At 39.1% G+C, this 21,063-nt stretch overlaps 1 protein-coding gene across 9 annotated transcripts in view; it reads left to right on the top strand.

Moving 5' to 3' along the window:
* LOC307098381 (uncharacterized protein) overlaps nt 1–21,063 on the top strand; it is a 183,051-nt gene that overhangs the window by 137,256 nt on the left and 24,732 nt on the right. For 3 of the 9 annotated variants that reach the window (XR_013813433.1, XR_013813434.1, XR_013813435.1), the window contains 2 exons: nt 536–604; nt 3,276–3,359. Coding sequence is in view for 4 of the 9 variants with exons in the window: in XM_079769098.1 (XP_079625224.1) it covers nt 536–604; nt 10,990–11,118 (198 nt within the window). In the remaining 5 variants the exon portion in view is untranslated. Of the gene's footprint in view, nt 1–535; nt 605–3,275; nt 3,360–8,718; nt 10,565–10,989; nt 11,119–21,063 lie in introns of those variants that run through there. The other 6 variants (XM_079769098.1, XM_079769099.1, XM_079769097.1 and 3 more) reach the window with 4 other exon arrangements.

Genomic DNA, 21,063 nt, shown 5'->3' with positions numbered 1-21,063 from the left:
AGAAGCTCCAGCAGCGTGGGCACCACAGTCCTGTGGAGAGAGAAGGCACAGCCTCTAGCTCTGACTCACACTTGCACGTGAGAGGGAACGAGGCTGCTGCCCTGTTGGCTCCACTTTCTTGTGGAGTTATCTTTATTACAGTGTTTTGACCTGTATTCTAATCAATAGAATAGGCCTGACACAAGAGGAGTCATTTGATATGTATTTTGTCACATATCACAAAGTGTAGTAAATTAATAAACCCAATCAACTATCTTCTCTGTTTTGTCATCAAGATTTGGGAGGAAATAACTCCACCATTACATGTAGAAATGGTAACAAAAGATGGCTGCGTATCTTTAACTTGGGACTGATATAGCTTGCAAAGAAGTTGAACCAGTATCTCAAGATGACAAACGAGGTCGTATGTGAAAATAGATTGTATATGTAAGAACTCTGTGGACCATCAAGTATTAGTTACATTATAATTAGAATAATTATTATAATAACAACTACTATTATTTTACTGATATAATCATTATTATTTTCGTTTTAGCCAGCTCAGAGACCCGAGTTGAACATTTTTCTGCTGGCATTTGAAATACACGTTAGTCATCAGACACTGGTATGTTTTAATTTCTGTATCAATTCATTCAATATATATTTGTGGACCATATAACAGAGTATGTATCATAGAGGCCAATGTAACAGTGACCCTACCTAAACTGACTCAAGTTGCATATATGTTTGAATTTAGATCTTCACGCAAGACACTAAAATACATATGTCACTAAAGAGCAAATTTCCAAACTGTACATTTATTGATCTGGATTTATGAAAAACCCTGTATGTATAGAAAAATATACATGAGAAATCAGGAAATAGCTTAGGAGAGGGTTAGTGGAATGGTGTTTGTTTTGTTCTTTAAGGAAACAAAATGAATGCCTGGTTTAGAGAGCAATTGAATGGGAGGAGAAGGTTATACTATGGGGTTGCATAAGGTAGGAAACTCACATTTCTTTCCTAGTTAAAATGTGTGGGAAGCATTTTTAATGTTGCATACCTCTTTGTTTGTGTGGATATATAACAGTCTTGTTTTTGTGAAGATAACTGGTTAAGCCTGTGAAATGCTCATTGATCTAAGTGGATGGGTCTGAGGGGAGGGCCTGTCAGCTGGGACAGCTTATCAGAAGAGGGTTGTTTTTCCCACCCCCCTCCTTTCTATTTATTCCTAAACCAGGGAAAATTCCCCTGGGAGCAGGGAGGCCTCAGAGGGAACATTGCAGAGACTCAAGAGATGAGAAACGGTTTGTAAATGAGCATTTAAAACATGAAAACACTCTTGTTTTTAAAGCCAATTGAGTATAAAGTACCAGTGGGAGATGGGAGTTGACAGCTGGGACTCTTCATCCGTCTGGCCGAGGGATTCTGAGTCAATCTCTGATGGATGAAAAGTAGGACTGGGAGAGCTCGGGCCTGTCAGAATCTGCTCAGAATTCCTGGGCTTGCCATTTCAAACCAAATGCAAACCTTCCAGAGTGAGATTAGAGTGTTTACAGAAAAATAAAAGAGGCTTGAAAATGCTTATTAAGAGGCATCTTAGAAATCTTTATAAAGCATCATCTGTGATGATTTACATGCAAATGAATCTGAATGTGCCTGGCATACATTATTTAGGGTTTTCAAATTTGATCAAATCCATGCTGATCATGAAAAAGAAATACACCCACCTAGAGCCACTGGAGAGTTTGAGGCCAGGGCGGCTTGTCCATCCCAGGTTTAAAGCAGACTGGGGATAAGGGGTGACCCCTGAGTGCTGTTCATTCAGCCACTTAAGGACAACGTTTGCTCCCAGAGCTACATTCTGAGTCCTGGGATAGCTGCAAAGGCTTCTGGGAGCACGCGATGTCCCGGGAGCTCCAGGTTTGTATTGGAGAGCCTTGAACAGGGCTTTTCCCCCATGCCCAGGAGAATGCAGAGGCTACAGTCTTATGCCAGTGTTTCTTGGGGGGGGGGGGGGGGTCTGCCCTTTTTCCACCAGGAGTTTCTAATTTCTAGGTTTCCCAGATGGCCTCTGGTCTGAAGTGGCCTTTCTCAGTGACAGGAACGGAACTGGGACCCTGGGCCTTTGCTAATCATAGTCTGAATTACTAAAAAGGTTTCCCAAGTTCAGGAAGTTGCCACAGCGTGTAGGATGTAGATAAATGTAAATAGAGACAAAAAACCTGCCACCAGGTCCTCAAGCTGCCCCGGGCAGGAAAGGTCATGACAAGGTTATACAACAAGCTAAAACACTGTCTGTGGAAACCTCATGGCACTGCGGCATTCTTACCTAATTGCTAAATGATGACCAGTCAGCACAAAATGGGTGCTGTAAATTGCAGGAAAGAAAGTGTAAGGGACTGTGTATGGCTCCATCAAATAGAATCTTCAGCTTTGCACATGACCTAGTGTAGCACCCAGAGTATCACTCTGGCCAGGGATTTCTGATTTTCTCCCTCAGTCTCCTCTAAAATCAGCAACTCAAGCACAGGGACAAATTGGCACTGAATTAAAATATGACGTAAGCAAAAGTTTGCTTTAGATGTCGATTCCCTCCTCTTCCCACCTGCCCCTTCCACGCCCTCAACTATGTCTGCTCTTTTCAGCACGGCTCCTCCAGGCCAAGGCGTAGACCTTACACTTAAAAATGAGAGTTGGTCAAGATAACTGCTAAGGGTTTTGTCCTCAAAAGCTATTGCTCTGTTTAAAAATAAATAGGCACCTGTTACATAATTTGGTTATTTTCTATAAATCAAAAGATGTATATTGCTCTTTCATTTATCAATCACTTTTTCATTGTGTAAGCCTGATTCTCAATATAAAGCAGACTATTCCCCAGATTGTTTAATCAGAGAATTTTATGAAAGATCCCTGACAGAGATGTGGGCAGGGTCAAGGAGACAAAGAATGACAGGCACTCAGAGATCAGCAACAGAAGAAACCACTGACACCCTCAGTCTGACGAAGCAAGGGGGAAAGCAGTATGATGGGTGCTCAGTGAGAGCTGGCGGCACAGAGGAAGGCAGCTACTCCTGGAGATCTGGTACCCAGGCAGGGACACAGCAGGGAGGAAATACCCCAAACATGTGCTCCTGCTGCTGTTTCCCATTGGTTGAATCCCAGTTGCTGCTGCAGTCTGTTAGGTCAGCCAACTGGGGCACCAGCAGGGCAAAGGATACAGAATAGGTTGGTGAGTGGGGTAGAGGGTGGAAGAAAAATCAGTACATTAATGTAATCCTTATCTTTTCCTGTAGCATGATGACGCTGTTGCTTTCTAACATCCTACCTTCTACATTGTATTTAAGTCACTTCAAGCTCTGGTTGTAAGACTTCAGACAAGGTCAGTTTCAAAATCTCTTACCCGTCACTATCACAATAACATCCTAATTGTTCTTTTCTCTCCTATTCATCTTGTTCTCTATAATATAATTAGTCTTCTTAAAATAGCTACACAATTCAGTCATTTTAATTCTAACACTCAGCTCAAATGCCAGTTTTTATCATGCTTTCATTAATTGCCCCAGACAGAGATGAGACCTGTTTTTTAGTTTTCAAGTACTTGTCTGAGCCACTCGTGTGGTATTAATCCCATGCCTCCCAGCACCCCACAAAATTACATACATGCTTTTTCCTTTATTACCATCAAATCTTAAAAGTTGAAATGGTTTCTTGCACATGTCTATATCCCTCAGTAGGTCACTGGGTTCACTTGCTTTCTATGTAGTAATCACATCTCTTTTAAAAAATATATTTTTATTGATTTCAGCGAGGAAGGGAGAGGGAGAGAGAGACAGAAACATCAATGATGAGAGAATAATTGATTAGCTGCCTCCTGCACGCCCCCCGTGCCCTTGACTGGAATCAAACCCAGGACCCTTCACAGGCCTATGTTCTATCCAGTGAACCAAACTGGCTAGGGCTAGTAATCACCATCTTAAACATCCACTAGGAGAGTCAACTTATGGATGAATATCTCCTCCATCTCTCCCTTTTTTGACTGCCTCATTTGGTCTGTAATTATCAGTTTAAATGTCACTTTCTCCAGGAAACCTTCCTTGACCTCTATGTCCCTCAAGGATATGTTGGGTACCTCTCCTCGGTGCCCTGTGCTTTCGCTGTCATGGCCCTTAACACAGTCATTCAATTTGTCAGTGGTTCAAGTTAAATTTTTAAAAATATATTTTTATTGATTTCAGAGAGGAAGGGAGAAGGAGAGAGAGATAGAAACATCAATGAGGAGAGAGAATCATTGATCGGCTGCCTCCTGCACACCCCCTACTGAGGATCAAGCCCATAACCCAGGCATATACCCTGACTGCGAATTGAACCATGACCTTCTGGTTCATAGGTCGACATTCAACCACTGAGCCACACTGACCCAGCTCAAGTAAAAGTCTATGTGCTATGTGCTTCCAGAGATCATATTTCTGACTCACCATACTTCTTCTCAAAAAGAATGTAGAAGAGGAAATTTCCATTTAGACATAAGAAAGTACTTCATGAAAAAGGTGGTAATTGAGATAATTTCTTGAAGTATAATGGGTTTTGGCAGGTAGATATGGCTAGGGTGGACATTGTACACAGAATAAAATGTATAAAGCCATGGGCCTATTGTAAAGCAGCCTACATGTGAAGCATTGTGGGAAACGATCATTGTTGCTTATGGTTGGCACCATAGTGTGGAAACTTCTGTGTATGAACCTGTTGCTGCAACCAGAGGATATCCTAGAACACAGAACAGAGTGGAGAGGGTGGAGAATGAGTCTAGACTCATAAAAGAATGTGCCAGCAAATGAATGAAGATGTCTTTTGGATGCCAAAGGACTACTTTGTTATTGTTGTGGCTTTCTAAACAGAGCCTTCAGAAAAGTGCTTTAACTCACATACGTGAGTTTGATAGTGAAGATTCTAAGTAGCCTGAGAGGAAAGAGAGATTGTTTCTACTCTAAAGTCAGACCACTGGATATATCTTTTACGTGTGTAGGTCCAGCGTTAGGTGGTAATGAACATGGATCACCATAGTTTGTCACTCAGGCAGAGGTAGGCCGATGAAAAATTCTCACATGAAAAACAAGGGACTTCAGAGAGGAGGTTTTGGTCTATGAAGTTATAATATTGTTTAGCATTCCAGAATGGTTAGCTTATCTACTTGGTGCTCTATTGCCATTTCTCACATACATATAGATTGATGTTAATTGTGATTAACAAATTATTTTAAAATAATTGAAAATGTCTCAGCCACACCCTCCCCCCAATACTATATATGCCTCATTCTCTCAGCCTATTAGGGCTCCAATTTATAATATACATTTTTTAATGTATTCCATGTCTCTCTTACGGTATTTTATTTCTCCCACTCTTGTTTCTCTTTGTGCTTTGGATTAGATGTTTCTATTTCTCTGTGTACCAAGTCACTAATCTCAACTTCCACTGTGTTTTATCTGCTATTAGACCAATCTATTAAGTACTTACTTCAGTTATACTTTCAATTCCAGAACTTCCATTTGATTCTATTTCATAGTTCTAATTTGCATGTAAAATTCTTCATTTTCCTTTATTTTATCCATCTTATACTATACTAGAGGCCCAGTGCACAACATTCGTGCACTGGCGGGGGAGTTCCCCTTAGCCTGGCCTGTGCCCTCTTGCAGTCTGGGACCCCTCGGAGGATGTCCACCTGTTATGGAGGCGGGAGAGGCTCCCGCCACCGCCGCTGCACTCACCAGTCATGAGCCCGGCTTTTGGCTGAGTGGTGCTCCCCCTGTGGGAATGCACTGACCACGAGGGGGCAGCTCCTGTATTGAGCATCTGCCCCCTGGTGGTCAGTGTGCATCATAGTGACCAGGCATTCTGCTGTTTGGTCAATTTGCATATTAGGGTTTTATTATATAGGATTTTTAACATATTGTTAATCGTTTTATTTTGATTTTTGCTAATAAAAATATTTGGATCACCTGCTTATCTTGACCTTTTTTTTTTTAACTTGTTTATTGGGATGGGAGGAGTTGTATGGTCTTCTCTTTTGGCATCACTAATTACTTTTTACTGGATGGTAGGTACTGTCTATATGTAGGAACATCATAGGCACCCCAGCTGACATTATTTTCCTTTAGAGAAAGTCACTCTTTCCTCTACTCTGCAGAGAGAGCAGAGGCTTATCACCTAAATCCAATCATGTATTGGGCTGAGCAAACACAGAGCAGTGCAGTAAAGCTCAGACTCTGTCAAGTTCACCCTTGTTCTTAGTTACAGATCTCCAAGGTTTTCATTTTAAGAACTGGTATGTTCACCAGGATCCCATTCCTCCCTTTTTACTCAACACTCTTTTTGTGGTAGGGTGAGGCTATAAAAAATTCCTCTTTTTTTTATAGGTGTTCTGTTTAGTTTCATATGCTTCTGTTCCTTGTAGCTTTAGAACTCAACTCAGAAAATATCTTAAGGGGAAAATCAGCTGTGTATCCACTTCTTTACCCTTCCTTCTCATTGTGATTTTAAGCCCTCAAGTTTCCAATTTTGTCTCTCCAGTCACATAAAGACTACTGGTTTCTGTGACACATCAATTATTCACTATCCATGGAAAACCTGGATTCTCTCTTTTCATTCTATGCCTAGAACAAAGCAAAATGACTACAGGAGATGTGCATTGTTTCAGTTTCCCCTTTCTGTCCTAGCTGTTTTCCCCCTGTCTTGTCCATGTTACTCCAGAAGCTCTCTGATATCTTTATCAGATGTGTGTGTGTGTGTGTGTGTGTGTTTGTGTGACTTTTCTAGTGGTTCTCAATAGGGATGTTGGTATGCTACAAACACCTCAACTCTACACTGTAGTTGTCTTAAATATAACTTCAAAAAATCCTACCAGAGTATATATATATTTTTTCATTGACTTGAAAGAGAGGAGGGGATAGGGGAAGGGGGAGGGGAGAGAGACAGGGAGACAGAGACATTGATGTAAGAGAGAAATAAAGATCAGTGCCTCCCATATGTGCCCTGATTTGGGATTCATCCTGCAACCTGGATATGTGCCCTGACCTGGAATCAAACCCAAGACCCTTCAGTGCACAGATGACACTAACCACTGTGCAACACCACCATAGCTTAAATATAATTTTTAAAGGAAAGAAGCATTATATAAAGGAATTGAAGTAGTGTGCTAAAAATGTTGGTGTATATTGAGAACTAGGATACCTGTGGTATATATCTGGCTCTGCAATTAATCAACTGCATAGCATTGGGCAATCTATTTGGCTTTCCTAATCCTAATTTTTGTATCTTAAAAATAAAACTGTTATGCTAAATAAGCTCTAGGATATTTTCTATTATCCTGAAAGTCTGAATAACTTACTAGCTTAGAAATAGAATTTGATATACTGTCATATAGAACATCCCACAGAATCCATCATCATCATCATCATCATCATCATTATAAAAAATAAGTAATTATATCAGATTGTAAAGAAGGGATTGTTTTATGACATGACCACTGCTATACCCCCATGCTAGATCCAACTAGATCTGGGTCAGAACAGAGATTGCTCTCCTAAATCCCCTTAAAGTCTCTCCAAACCTTCCCCTATGCCCTAGATGTGCTGGTTCCTAGAACAGGTTCTTGCTCTTCCCTGGGCAAGTATATGAGCCATTTTACCCTTATCTTGGGTGGGACACACCCCAGTACCTCTATCCACCCTGCCCGTCCTATATAACTCCTTAGGGCCTGCCACATGACATGGAGAACAGCCATGTCATATTGCTCCAGCCCAATATGTGCCTCATATGTAACTTCCCTTAATAAACGCTTGATGTAATGATGGAGTTGTCAGCCTCCTTCTCCATTCTCCACCCCAGGAAAATTTCCTAACAGACATATGCTTAGAAAATGATTAGTCTTTATGGTACTATTTTCATTATAGATTAATCAACATAAATCACAATGCTAACATGTTTCTGTAAGGAAATTCATATTGACCATTATAACTAAGATGACCATATTCCAGTTTATACTTTTTGTCCCCAAATAATTATGAAGTCTCTTCAATCACTCCAAAAAGTATTCTGTTTTGGCTGAAAAATTACATATGTTCACTCTAGTTATAATGCCAAAAGAAAGAAAGAAATATAGGTAGGCCAGATATATAATCATTCTTATGAGATTGCATTAAGATTAGAATTTTTAATATGCCAAAAAGCCAAAATGATTATTGATAAAAGTACATTAATTTCTATTCAGATATAATATTGAAAGGATCTAGAATATTTAGGCATTATTTGAATCCCTAGAATAACTACATGACAGTTTTCCAATGTGTTCATGTTTCTCACAGAAGAGTGAGAATTAGTTAGACAAGGTGTTATTCACAACAGGCCAATACAAGGATCATCTAGCGAGTAGCAGGGCTTTTAACAGACAGACAACTGAAGACAAAATGTCAATGAGAGTGTAATCAGTGATGGAGACTGTTTGTAAAGGGACACATACCTGTTACACTAATGATCTCTCTGGACCTAACGTCCCTAGTGTTTAGAGACCTCATAGTTTAGTTGTGAGGTTCCAATAACTTTAATGGAAATATTATTTTATTTTATCACTATGTTTTATATATAAAGACAATTGTTTTACTAATTGCCTATATAACAGACAATATGTGTATGAGACATATTTTTAAAATACTTTGGAAATTAAAAACATATCTTTATTAATAGGGTTCTGGTTCAAGATGGTGACATAGGAAGACCCTGAACTCACTTCCTCACATGAACACCAACCTACAGCTACATCTGGCATACTTTCCTCCGAGAAATTTCTAATAACTAGTTGAATGACTCCTACACATCAGGAAAGTGAGAAAAAACCCCACATGGAAATAGCAGGGGAGGCTGAGGCACAGTCTCGCCATAACCCACACCATTGGCACAGTCTCTTCAACCAGCAGAGAGGGAACTAAAACCCGGAGCTTCTCCTTGAGGAGCAAAGGCACCACAGCTGTTAAGACCTGCACTTCAGCGACGAGCTCCCAAACATCTAGCCCTGAAAACCAATGGGGCTCGTGTCCATGAGACCCACAAGTTTATAGCAAACTGAAAACAGATTTTAAAGGGCTTGAACATGTGGACTCACCTTACCCAATGACCTGCACAGGGGCAACCAAATGAGTAGTGCCCAGTGTTTGTGTAAAAGAGGCGTATTTGTTTATCTTAAAGCACTGTCCTGGGGAATATGCACATCTAGGGTCTTCTGGGGTACTCTTTGGGGATAGAGGCTGAAAGGCACCATCTTTGTGCTCTCCTGCTTAGCTCCAAATTGCTGGTACCTCTCAGAAAGAAGCACATATCCTCCTTTGGCACCTGAGTTTTTGTGAATGCCACCCAGCTCATCTGGCTCTGGTGGCCAACAGGGCTTATGCTTGCTGTACCACAGGACTGTATATATTTTCATACCTTAAAAGCTACTGCCTGTAGGTCTGGCTTTCAATCAGCTTGATTCTGACTGAGATCCTCCTCTTTAGGACACTGATAGTCTTGGCACACCCTCAACTAGTAGAGCCATTAAAAATAAAATACACTGGCTGGACAATCACAAAGGTTTAAGAGTTACCCAATAAGTAGGGAATAAATCTCATCATTCAACCCTGCCCTCCTTCATGACTGGGAGAGGTAGATGTCATATCTAACTCATAAAACCAACATAGAGAGTCAAAGGAAATGAAGAAACAAATGAATATGTTCCAAACAAAAGAATAAAATAAAATCTCATTAAAAATTCTTAATGAAATGGAGATAAGTGATTTCCCAACTAAAGAGTTCAAAATAATAGTCATAATGATGCTTATTAAACTCAGGAGAATGGATGAACACAGTTGATAAACAAAGAGGTTAAAAAATATGTGAAAGTACCAAATAGAAGTCAAAGAACTGAAGAATACAATAACTGAATTAAATATGCATTAGAGGGGTTCAAGAGTAGACTAGATGAGGCAGAAATAATTAGTGAACATGATGACAGGATAGTGGAAATCACTCAGAGCAGGGAAAAGAAAAGAAAAATTTTAAAAAATGAAAATAGTGTAAGGGATTTATGGGACAAAATCAAGCAGACCAACATTTACATTACAGAGGTCCTAGAAAGAGGAAAGAGAGAGAGGAAGAAATAATGGCTGAAGAAATAATGGCTGAAAACTTTCTTAAGCTAGGGAAGAAAATAGATATCCAGATCTAGGAAGCCTAGAGAGTTCTTAAAAAAACTCCCTAAAGAGACCCACACCAAGAACCATTATATTTGAAAAAGTCAAAGGTTAAAGACAAAAAGATAATCTTAAAAAGCAGCAAGAGAAAACAACTTATTATATAAAAGGGAACCACCATAAAATGATAGGCAGATATTTCAACAGAAACTTGCAAACCAGAAGAAATTGTCACAATATATTTTATGTACTAAAAGAGAAAATGTCCAACCAAGACTTTTCTAACCATCAAATTTGTCATTCAGAATTGAAGAAGATATGAGTTTTCCTGACAAGAACTAAAGAGTTCATCAGCACTAAGCTGGCTTTCCAAGAAATATTAAAGGGACTTCTTTAACATGAAAAGTAAGGCTACTGATGAGCAACAAAAATACCTATGAAATTATAAACATAACTGGTGAAGGTAAACATATAGTAAAGGTATTGGATTAATCAATGATAAAGCTAATATAAACTTTAAAAGACAAAAGTAGTACAAATAACTATAGAATAATTAGTTAAGGTATACTCAAGATAAAAATATGTAAAATATAACATTAAAAACAAAACATTGAGGAAGGGAGAGTTAAAATGTAGAGCTTTAGAATATATTCAAACTTAAGTTGTTATTAACTTATAAATAAACTGTTATAAGTTAATATAACTAATGTTTATGGTAACCAAACCAAAATCTATAATAAGTATCTATAATAATAAAAGCGTAATAAGCTAATTAGACTGGATATCTTTCCAGACATCCTTTTGGATGACCTTCTGGATGAAGCTGGGGCTGCGAGGGAAGCCCAGGTCCCAGGTGCCTGCTGGAGGCTGGAGGGAAGCCCGGGTCCCGGGTGCCAGAGGGAATCCAGTGCCGGCAACCAGGGTAAGGAAGGCCTACTCTTGCACGAATTTCGTGCATCGAGCCTCTAGTATAAGAAATAAAGGGAAAAGAATCTAAGAATACTATTAAAGAAATCCATTAAACTAAAAGAGTAAGAGAAAAAGAAACTGAGTAACATACAAACAGAAAAATAACAACCAGAAAACAATGAACAAAATGGCAATAAATACAAGATAATAATTACTTTAAATGTAAATGAAGTAAATTCTTTAATCAAAAGATAATGTGGCATGACTGGAAAAGAAAAACTGCCTAAAAATGATCATTTCAGATGTAAGGACACACAGAGAATGAAGGTGAAGTTTTTGGAAAAATATATTACATACACAATAAAACCAAAGAAAAATGGAGTAACTATACTTACATCAGACAAAATAGATTTTAAAACATAGACTGTAATAAGAGCCAAAGAAGATAATTGTGTAATCATAAAGGGGTCAATCCAACAAGAGGATTTAACATTGTAAATATTTATATATATAATATGGGAGCACCTAATTATATGAAGCAAATATTGATGAGCCAAAATAGAGAAATAGCATACAAGTATAATAGGAGACTATAATACTCCACTTTTATCAATGGATAGAATATGTGGACAAAAAATCAATATGGGAACATTTGCCTTAATATTACCTTATATTCAAATGAATCTAACAGATATATACAGAACATTCCACTCAAAAGCAACAGATTACATATTTTCCTTGAGTGCACATGAAAATTCTTCAGGAGAGATTATATATTAGGTCACAAAACAAGTCTTAGTAAATTTAAGAAAATTTAAATGATATCAAACATATTTTTATAAACATAATTGTATGAAATTTGTAATTAATTTTAATAAGAAAAGTGGAAAATCCAGGAATATGTGGAGGTTAAACAACATGTTACTGAGCAACCAATGGCTCAAAAAAAATTCAAAAAGGAAATACAGATGTCTTAAAACAAATGAAAAATGGAAGTAGAACATATCAAAGTTTGTGGGATGTGGCAAAAGCAGTTCTAAAAAGGAAGTTCACAGAAATAAATGCCTACATCAAGAAATAAATAAGGTTATTAGATATTTTTTTCAACACCTAAGGGACTAGAAAAAGAAGACACAAAGAATCCCAAAGTTAGTACACAGAAGGAAATAAAAATCAGAGTTGTAATAAATAAGAGACTAAATTACAATAAAAGGAAGAGCTGGCATTTTTAAAAGATACAAAAAAAAATGGAAAAATTTAGACTCACCAAGAAATAGAAAAAGAAAACTCCAATAAATAAAATCTATAATAATAAAAGCATAATATGCTAATTAGACCAGACATCCTTCTAGATGAAGCTGGGGCTGCGAGGGAAACCCAGGTTCCGGGTGCCAGAGGGAAGCCGGTGCTGGCAGCTGGGGGAAGGAAGGCCTACTCTTGCATGACTTTCATGAATTGGGCCTCTAGTCAGAAAATAACACAGAAATAGAAACAATTATCAACAAATTAACAATTAGAAAAAATGGAAAAAATTCCTAGAAACATATAATCTACCAAGATTGAATCATGAAGGAATACAAATTCTGAACAGAAAAATTACTAGTATGGAGACTGAATCAAAAATTAAAACCTCCCAAAAATCAGACATCCAGGACCATATGGCTTCCTGATGAATTGATATGTTTCAAAAAATAAAAGATGTGGTAATAATTCCGAAGTAATTTACAAGGCAAGAATTACCTGGGTACCAAAATAAAACAAGAACACCACAAGAAAATAAAATTATAGGCCAATATCTCTGATGAACATAAATGCAAAAATTCTCAATGCAATATTAGCAAACTAAATTAAATAATACATTAAAAAGGTCATATACCATGAACAACTGGGATTTACTCCAGGGATGCAAGGTTGGTTCAGCATCAACAAATCAGTCACTGTGGCATACCACATTAACAAAATAAAGGATACAAATCATCATTATCTCAGTAGATGCAGAAAAATCATTGGACAGAATTTTACATCCATTTATGATAAATACTCTCAATAAAGAGAGTACAGAGGAAACTTACCCCAACATAATGAAAGCCATATATAACAAACACTTAGCTAACATCATACTCAATGGTTAAAAGCTGAAACATTTTTATCTAAGTTTAGAAACAAAAAAAGTATACCCACTCTTGCCACTTTTATTCAATACTAGAGGCCTGGTGCATGAAATTCATGAATGGGGTGAGGGGTGTCCCTCAGCCTGGAGTGCACCCTCTTGCAATCTGGAACCCCTCAGATAGGGTCCCTAGGCCTAGCCAGTTATCAGGGCCTATTGGGGCTTTCCTTCCCCTGGCTGCAGGCGGCTGGCCCAGCCCCCGCCACTGCCACTGCTTGCCAGCTGTACAGCACTGCTCCCCTCTCCCCCACCACTGGTCGCCTCCCTCTGTGGGCAACAGGCTTGGGGCGCGAGCGCTTGGCTGGCCTGGGCCTCCCTTTGCGGGACAATTGCTGACCGGCCCTGCACATCCTCCACAGCCTCACTGGCCGGTGGCCAGGGCCTTCCTCTGTGGGGCGATCAATTGCAGGGCTCTGTGATCTATGGCTCTGCAGAGGGAGGCCCTGCCCACCCACCACAGCACTGCCGGCTGGGTAGCCTGAGCCTCCCTCTCTGGGGCAATCATGGAGCCACCCCCCCTGCATCGATCACCCCGCCAGCTGGTGGCCTGGGCCTCCCTCTTTGGGGTGATCAATTGTGGAGCCCCCCCATTGATCACCCCACAGAGGTAGCCTGGACCTCCTTCTGTGGGATGATCGCAGGGCAATGGCAGGGCCCCCCCGACCAATCGCATCACACCTGCCTGGCGCCAGTGTGTGTCATAGCTTGGTCATCCGGAAGATCGTCCGGACAGTCATTCTGCTGTTCAGTCATTCGGTCAATTTGTATATTACGCTTTTATTATTATAAATAGAATTGGAAGTCCCAGCCAATTCTAGTCAGGGAAATGAAATAAAAACATTCAAATTGGAAAGGAAGAAGTAAAACAGTGAGTATTTGCAGATGACATGATATTATATATTCAAAATCCTAAAGACTCCACCCCCAAAATTTTAGAACTAAAGTTTTAGAATACAAATATTAGTACACAAAAACCTGTTATGTTTCTATATACTAAAACAAACTTATCAGAAAGAGAAGTTAAGAAAACAATACCATTTAAAATTGCATTGAAAATAATAAAATACCTGGGAATAAACTAACCCAAGATGTGAAAGACCTGTTCACTGAAAACTATTAGACATTGATGAAAGAAAAAAACAACCACATATAATTGGAAAGATATTCTATGCTTATCAATTGGAAGAATTAATATTGTTTAAGTGTCAATAGTATCCAAAAGGAATGTACAGTTTCACTGCAATCCCTATCAAAATATCAATAGAAATTTTCACAGAAATAGAACAATCTTAAAATTTGTATAGAATCACAAAAGACCAAGATAATCAAAGGCATTTGATAATAAAGAAAGCTGGAAGCATTACATCCCTAATTAAAATTATATTATAAAGCAACTAGTGGCCCAGTACACAAAATTCGTGCATGGGGGTGGGGGGGAGCGTGTCCCTCAGCCTGGCCTGCACTCTCTCCAATCTGAGATCCCTCTCACAATCCAGAACCACTGGCTCCTAAGCGCTCACCTGCCTACCTACCTGATGCCCCCAACGGCTCCCCTGCTGGCCCTAACTGCTCTCCCCTCCTGGCCTGATATCCCTAACTGCCTAACTGCTCTCCCCTGCCTACCTGATCCCCCTAACTGCTCTCCCCTCCTTGACTGATCTCCCTAACTGCCTATCTGCTCTTCCCTCCTGGCCTGATCCTCCTGCCTACCTGCTCTCCCCTCCTGGCCTAAACCCCCTAACTGTCTATGTACTCTCCCTTCCTCTCTGTGCCTTCAGACCCTGGCACAGGAGTGCTGAGAGCTCTGCGCTGAGGCCCTGTCCCCATCCTGATGACCCCCCCCCCCCCCCCCGATCTGGGCCAGGCAGCGCTGCGGGCCTGTGAGCGCTTCCGCTTCCGGGGTAGGGGGGCCGCCCCCGGCGGCAGCCTCATGTCCCAATGGCGCAAGTCCCTGCCCCTGTCCCTGCCCAGCAGCTCCTGCCTGCGCATGCCTCCATCAGGAGTGGCCTCCGCCTCTGAGGCAGCATGAAGTTAGCACTGGGCAGGCCTGCAGACGCCTGCACTGGGGGCGGATGTCCCCACCCCCGTCCACACCCACCAGCTCCTGCCTGTTGACCAGTCGTGACTGGGACACCATTAAGACCAATTAGCATATTACCTCTTTATATATATAGATAGCAATCAAAACAGTAGGGTATTATCATAAAAACACACAGATTTATGGAACAGGATAGATAAGTCAGAAATAAACGCATGCATATATTGTAAATTAATTTATAACATAGGAGTCAAGTATATACAAAAGGAAAGAACAGCCCTTTTAATAAATTTTCTGGCAAAAATGAACTGACGTTTGTAAATGAATGAAACTGGATCACTATTTTACATCATACACAAAAATTAACTCCAAATGGATAAAGACTAGAATGTAAGATTCGAAACCATAAATCTCTTTGAAGAAAATATAGGCAATTAGGTCCTTGACATTGGTCTTGAGGATGAGTAGTTAGATTTGATACCAAAACAAAGGCAGCAAAAGCAAAAATAAACAAATGGGACCATATTGAACTAGTACAGCACAGCAAAGGAACTCAACAACAAAATGAAATATCACTTGGTGAATGGAAAAAATATTTGAAAATATCATATCTGAGAAGGAATTCATATTCAAAATATAAAAAGTAACTCATACAACTCAATAGCAAAAATAAACAATTTGATAAAAATTGAGAAGAGGATTTGTATAGACATTTTACAAAAGAAGACATACAGATGGACAACAAGCAAATGAAAATATGCTCAACATCACTAATCATCATGGAAATACAAATCAAAACCACAATGTTAGAATTGCCTGTACCTACCTGTTAGAATGGCTATTATCAAAAGATAAAAAAATAACAAGTGTTGACAAGGATGTGCAAATATGGAACCCTTGAGTACTATTTTGGGAATGAAAACTTGTGCAGGCACTATGGAAAACAGTATGTCATTTTCTAAAAAAGTTAAAATGTAACTACCAGCAACTTCACTCCTGGTATTTATTCAAAGAAATAGAAATACTAACTAAAACAGATATATGCACACCCATGTTCACTGCTGCATTATATACAATAACTAAGATATGAAAACAACCTAAGAGTCCACTGATAGATAAATGATAAAGAAATTATACATAGACACACATATATGCGTGTGCCCAGACACACACAATGAAATATTATTTAGCCAGCAGTAAGGGGTGAGGGTTGGGGAAAATGGCTGACAGGAGTAAAAAATACAAACTTCTAGTTATAAATAAAGAAGTCATTGGAATATAATGTACATCATGGTGACTATTGTTAACAATAACATATTGACTTTTGAAAGTTGCTAAGAGAGTAAGTACATCTTAAAAATTCTCATCACAAGAAAAAATGTAAATGTATGGTGGCATATAACTAGACTTATTGTATTAATAATTTTGCAATATATAAAAATATCAAATCATTATGTTGTACATATAAATATATAATTAAAATTTAAAAAAATATTACTTTCATATTTCTGCCATTTATGAACTTTCTCTTTGTTGATTATAGAGTGTGTATAAATGTCTTGTTTTAAGATTTTACTGGAACAATGAAAAATAGTTCCAAAATTTTATTAGAGATTGAACAAATATAATATACTAGCATTCCCGTTGCAGGAAAAATCCTGCAATAGGGTTTCCTGCCGCATTCTACCCCGCCCTGCCTGCTCTCCTCCCTTGTCCCCCGCCCCGCCTTCTCCGCCAGCCCCCCTGCTTTTCTCCCTTCTCTGCCAGCCCGCCCACTCTTCTTCCTTCTCCCCCACCCCGCCTTCTCCGCCAGCCCACCTGCTTTGCCCTTCCTTCTCCCCCAGCCCCGCCTCCGCTCCTCCCTTCTCTTCCCCCCGGCTTGCTTGCTTCTCCGCAGCTTTGCTCCCTTCTGCAGCTCTTGGCTTCTTTCTACGCTGTCTTGATATGCAAATTAGCCGCCATCTTTGTTGGGGTAATTTGCATACTCGTCCTGAATGGTTGGTGGGCGTGGCTTGCTCGTAGCAAAGGTGCGGTCAATTTGCATATTTGTCTATTATTAGGTAGGATTTGACTATTTTTTTCTCTTTTTATGTGAATCTCATTTTGGTGATTGTGCCCAAGTGGCTTCAACAAATTAGTGCTTATGTATCTTAACTACTGATACAAGAAGGGCCTAGAAGAAAAATAATGTACTGGATATGTCTACAACCCATTCATTCGTCAACTCATTCATTTATTCAAGAAACATACATTGAAACACTATTTTTATGCTGGTTATATTGCTTTTTTCATTTTAAATTATTACATCATAAAAATTTCCAAGCTAATGCCTGGTATTAAATCCATAGTATTTCCTGACTAATAACAATTCCATCAAATCTATGCATCACAGTTTTCTTAATCATTCTATTGTTGACCATTTTTGTTACTTCTGAAGTTTTTAGAGCTGCAATAAACTTCTGCACATAAATCATTTTGCATATTTAGGATTATTTCTTAGAACTTTGTATCAGAATTAGAATTGCTGGGTCAAGGAGAATTAACATTTTTAAGGCCCTTCATATACTACCAACTTGCTTTACAAACTAGCCATATCAATGCTCATTACCAGTGGCAAGACATCATTTTAGCTTTATAAATAAAAATTGCTACTTTCATTATGGACAGCAGAGCACAAATAAAAATGGAAAATAGCAATAAAATCAGATTCTAGAGCATTAGGAACCAACTTTTACTTTTGAAGATTTCAAAAACACATTTTTTCCAAGATGAAAATTGATCTTTCCTTTTAGTCTTTCATATGGCAAATTTGTTTCCTTTTAAATATATTTTTATGACTGGTCAAAATGATGAAGTGTGTAAATGCTGTTCTTGCTTTCCCCCATGACCACATCAAAATTAAAACCAAATTATATAACAACCATCATTAGGAACCACCTGAAAATAAGCTGAACAGAAGTCTTCTGAATAAGGATGTAAAGAAGAAGCTATGTTGAAACAAGTAGGAAAGGTTCAATGTAGAATTAGCAGCTCATACATTCATGGTGTGATGATTAAGAATCAAAATGGATATCTCAACTGCAGAGGTGCCCTCTGAGAAAGCAAGGGCTCCCAGCCCCTCACTAGACTCCCCAACCCAGGGATCCAGTGCCTGGAAAAGGAGTCCCCTTAATATCTGGCTATGAAAACCAGCGGGGATTGTGGCCAAGTGAAACAGCAGGCTGTATTAAAGGGCCCACAAACAGACTCAATCACTCTCTTTTTTTTTAATCCTCACCCGATGATATGTTTTTTTATTGATTAGTGAGAGAGACAGAGAGAGAGAGAGAAAGAGAGAGTGAAGAGAGAGAGAGAGTGCTTCTCAATGTGAGAGAAACATTAATTGGTTGCCTCCTATATGCACGCCATCCAGTGATGGAACTAGCATCAACCAGGAATCGAACCCATGACCATTTGGTGCACAGGACAATGATCGAACCAACTGAGCCACACAGGCCAAGGAGAAATAACCATTTCTTTATTGAGCCCTCCTCTTACCCATCTGGCAAGTGGGCACTAAATCTTAGTTCTTCATTAACCTTGTAATACTGTTAGTCCTACCCTGATGATTCCCTGAGACAATACCCCACCTCTTCCAGTGGCCTCTCTACACAAGTAGTTTGCCTTGGCTCATGCTGCAGACTTTTCTAAAATTTTTCAAAGGTCCACAAATCCCAAACAAACCGCAGCTAGCCTTGGTGTGCCCTGTATCTCTTGCTAAACTTACCCAAGCCTGGCAGAAGTGGAAACCAGTCTTAACTTGCATTACAACTCCCATTAGGAAGCCCCAACTATTGCATAAGCAGCAGCCAATCTTAGCTTAGAACACAGCTTCCACTAGGTAGCCACAAAACCAGCACAGGTGGCAGCTTGCCTCAGCTTACATCATAGTGCCCACTAAGGGTCCCAAACCCAACAGTAATGGCACCCAGCCTCTGACTGCCAAATAGCCTATCTCAAGCACCTCCAAGCTCAGCAAAAGTGGCAACCAACCGTAGATCATTTTGTAGCTCCTACAAGATGGTCCCAGGCCAGACTCAAGTTGTGGCTGACCTTCAACTGCACTGGAGCCCTTCCTAAAAGTCTCCAGAACCATTAACACCTGGTGGTGAGCTTCAGACCACACCAGAGAACCACCCAACCAGCTCCACAAACAAGGGCAGACTCTGCTGACACTAGAGCACTTTTAAAATGACAATCACTCCGTGGGATCAGCCCTTACTCAGCAGCTCACCAGCTGTAGTCATAGCAGGCCTTTGCAGCCAGTCAATTTGAGGATCAGTCCTCCCTTCTGATGTGCCAACAGCAATCATGGCTCAACTACCACATAACCTACACAAGGGACACTCCTAGTGCATTTAGCTCAGGTGACCAGGAAGACTTACAACTACACCCTATTGGTACCTACTACATAAGGCCGCCTGCCAAAACCAGGAGACATAGCAGCTCTATCTAACACGTAGAAACACAGACTTTAAGCCAAAATGCAGAGACAAAGAAACATGTCCCAGATGAAAGAACAGGACAAAATTCCAGAAAAAGAACTAAACAAAATGGAGACAAGCAATCTACCAGATCCAGAGTTCAAAACACTGGTCATAGGGTGGTCAATAAACTTAGAGGAAGAATAGATTAATTCAGAGAGAATGCCAACAGAAAGATAGAAAACATAAAAATGAAGAAACAAAACATTAAAAAAGAACCAATCATAAATGAAAAATACAAAAAGTGAAATTAAGAATTAGAGGGAATCAATAGCAGATTATATAAAGCAGAGGATCAAATCAGCAATATGAAAGATTAGGTCATGAAAAATACCCAGTGGAAGAGCAAAAAGAAAAATCCCCCAAAAAAGACAGCTCAAGGGACCTCTGGGACAACATTAAGCACACCAACATTTGCATCATAGGGTTAATAGAAGGAGAAAAGAGAGAGTAAGGGATTGAAAACAAATAATGACAGAAACTTTAACATGAAGAAAATAGACATACAAATATAAAAAGCACAGAGAGTCCCAAATGAGATGAATCCAAAGAAGCCCACACCAAGACACATCATAATTAAAAGGCTAAAGTATAAAGACAAAGGAAAAATCTTTAAGTAGCAAGAGAAAAACAGTTACATATTAGAACTCCCATAAAACTATTAGCTGATTTCTCAGAAGAAATTTTGAAGTCCAGAAAAGATTGGCACAAAATATCCAAAGTGATGAAAGAGAAAGACCTACAATCAAGATTGCTCTACCCAGTGAGGGTTCTATCTAGAATGGAAGTAGAGATAAAAAGCTTCCCAGAAATAATAATAAAAAAAAAAGATTAAGGAGTTCAACACCACTAAATTAGTATTACAAGAAATGTTAAAGGGACTTTTTAAAGAAAATATTGAAAATATGATGAAGACCATGCATACATGAAAAAACCACAGCTAACATAATACTAATTGGTGAAAAGCTAAAATATTCTTTAGGATCAGTAACAAGACAAGTATGTCCACTTTACCACTTTCATTCAATTTAATATTGAAAGTCTTTGCCACTGTAATCAAAAAAGAAAAATAAATAAAATGCACCCAAATTGAAAAGAAGTAAATTATTTGTAGATAACATGATAATATATATAGAGAAACCTAAAGAACCCATGGGAAAAAAACACACACAATTAAAACTAATAAATAAATTTAGTAAAGTAGCAGAATAAAAAATTAACATTCAG

This window comes from Cnephaeus nilssonii (assembly GCF_951640355.1).
Source record: "Cnephaeus nilssonii genome assembly, chromosome: 4".
In the NCBI taxonomy this organism is placed as follows: domain Eukaryota; kingdom Metazoa; phylum Chordata; class Mammalia; order Chiroptera; family Vespertilionidae; genus Cnephaeus; species Cnephaeus nilssonii.
Note: the sequence above shows the minus strand (reverse complement) of the source record. Positions and strands in the feature narration are given on the sequence as shown.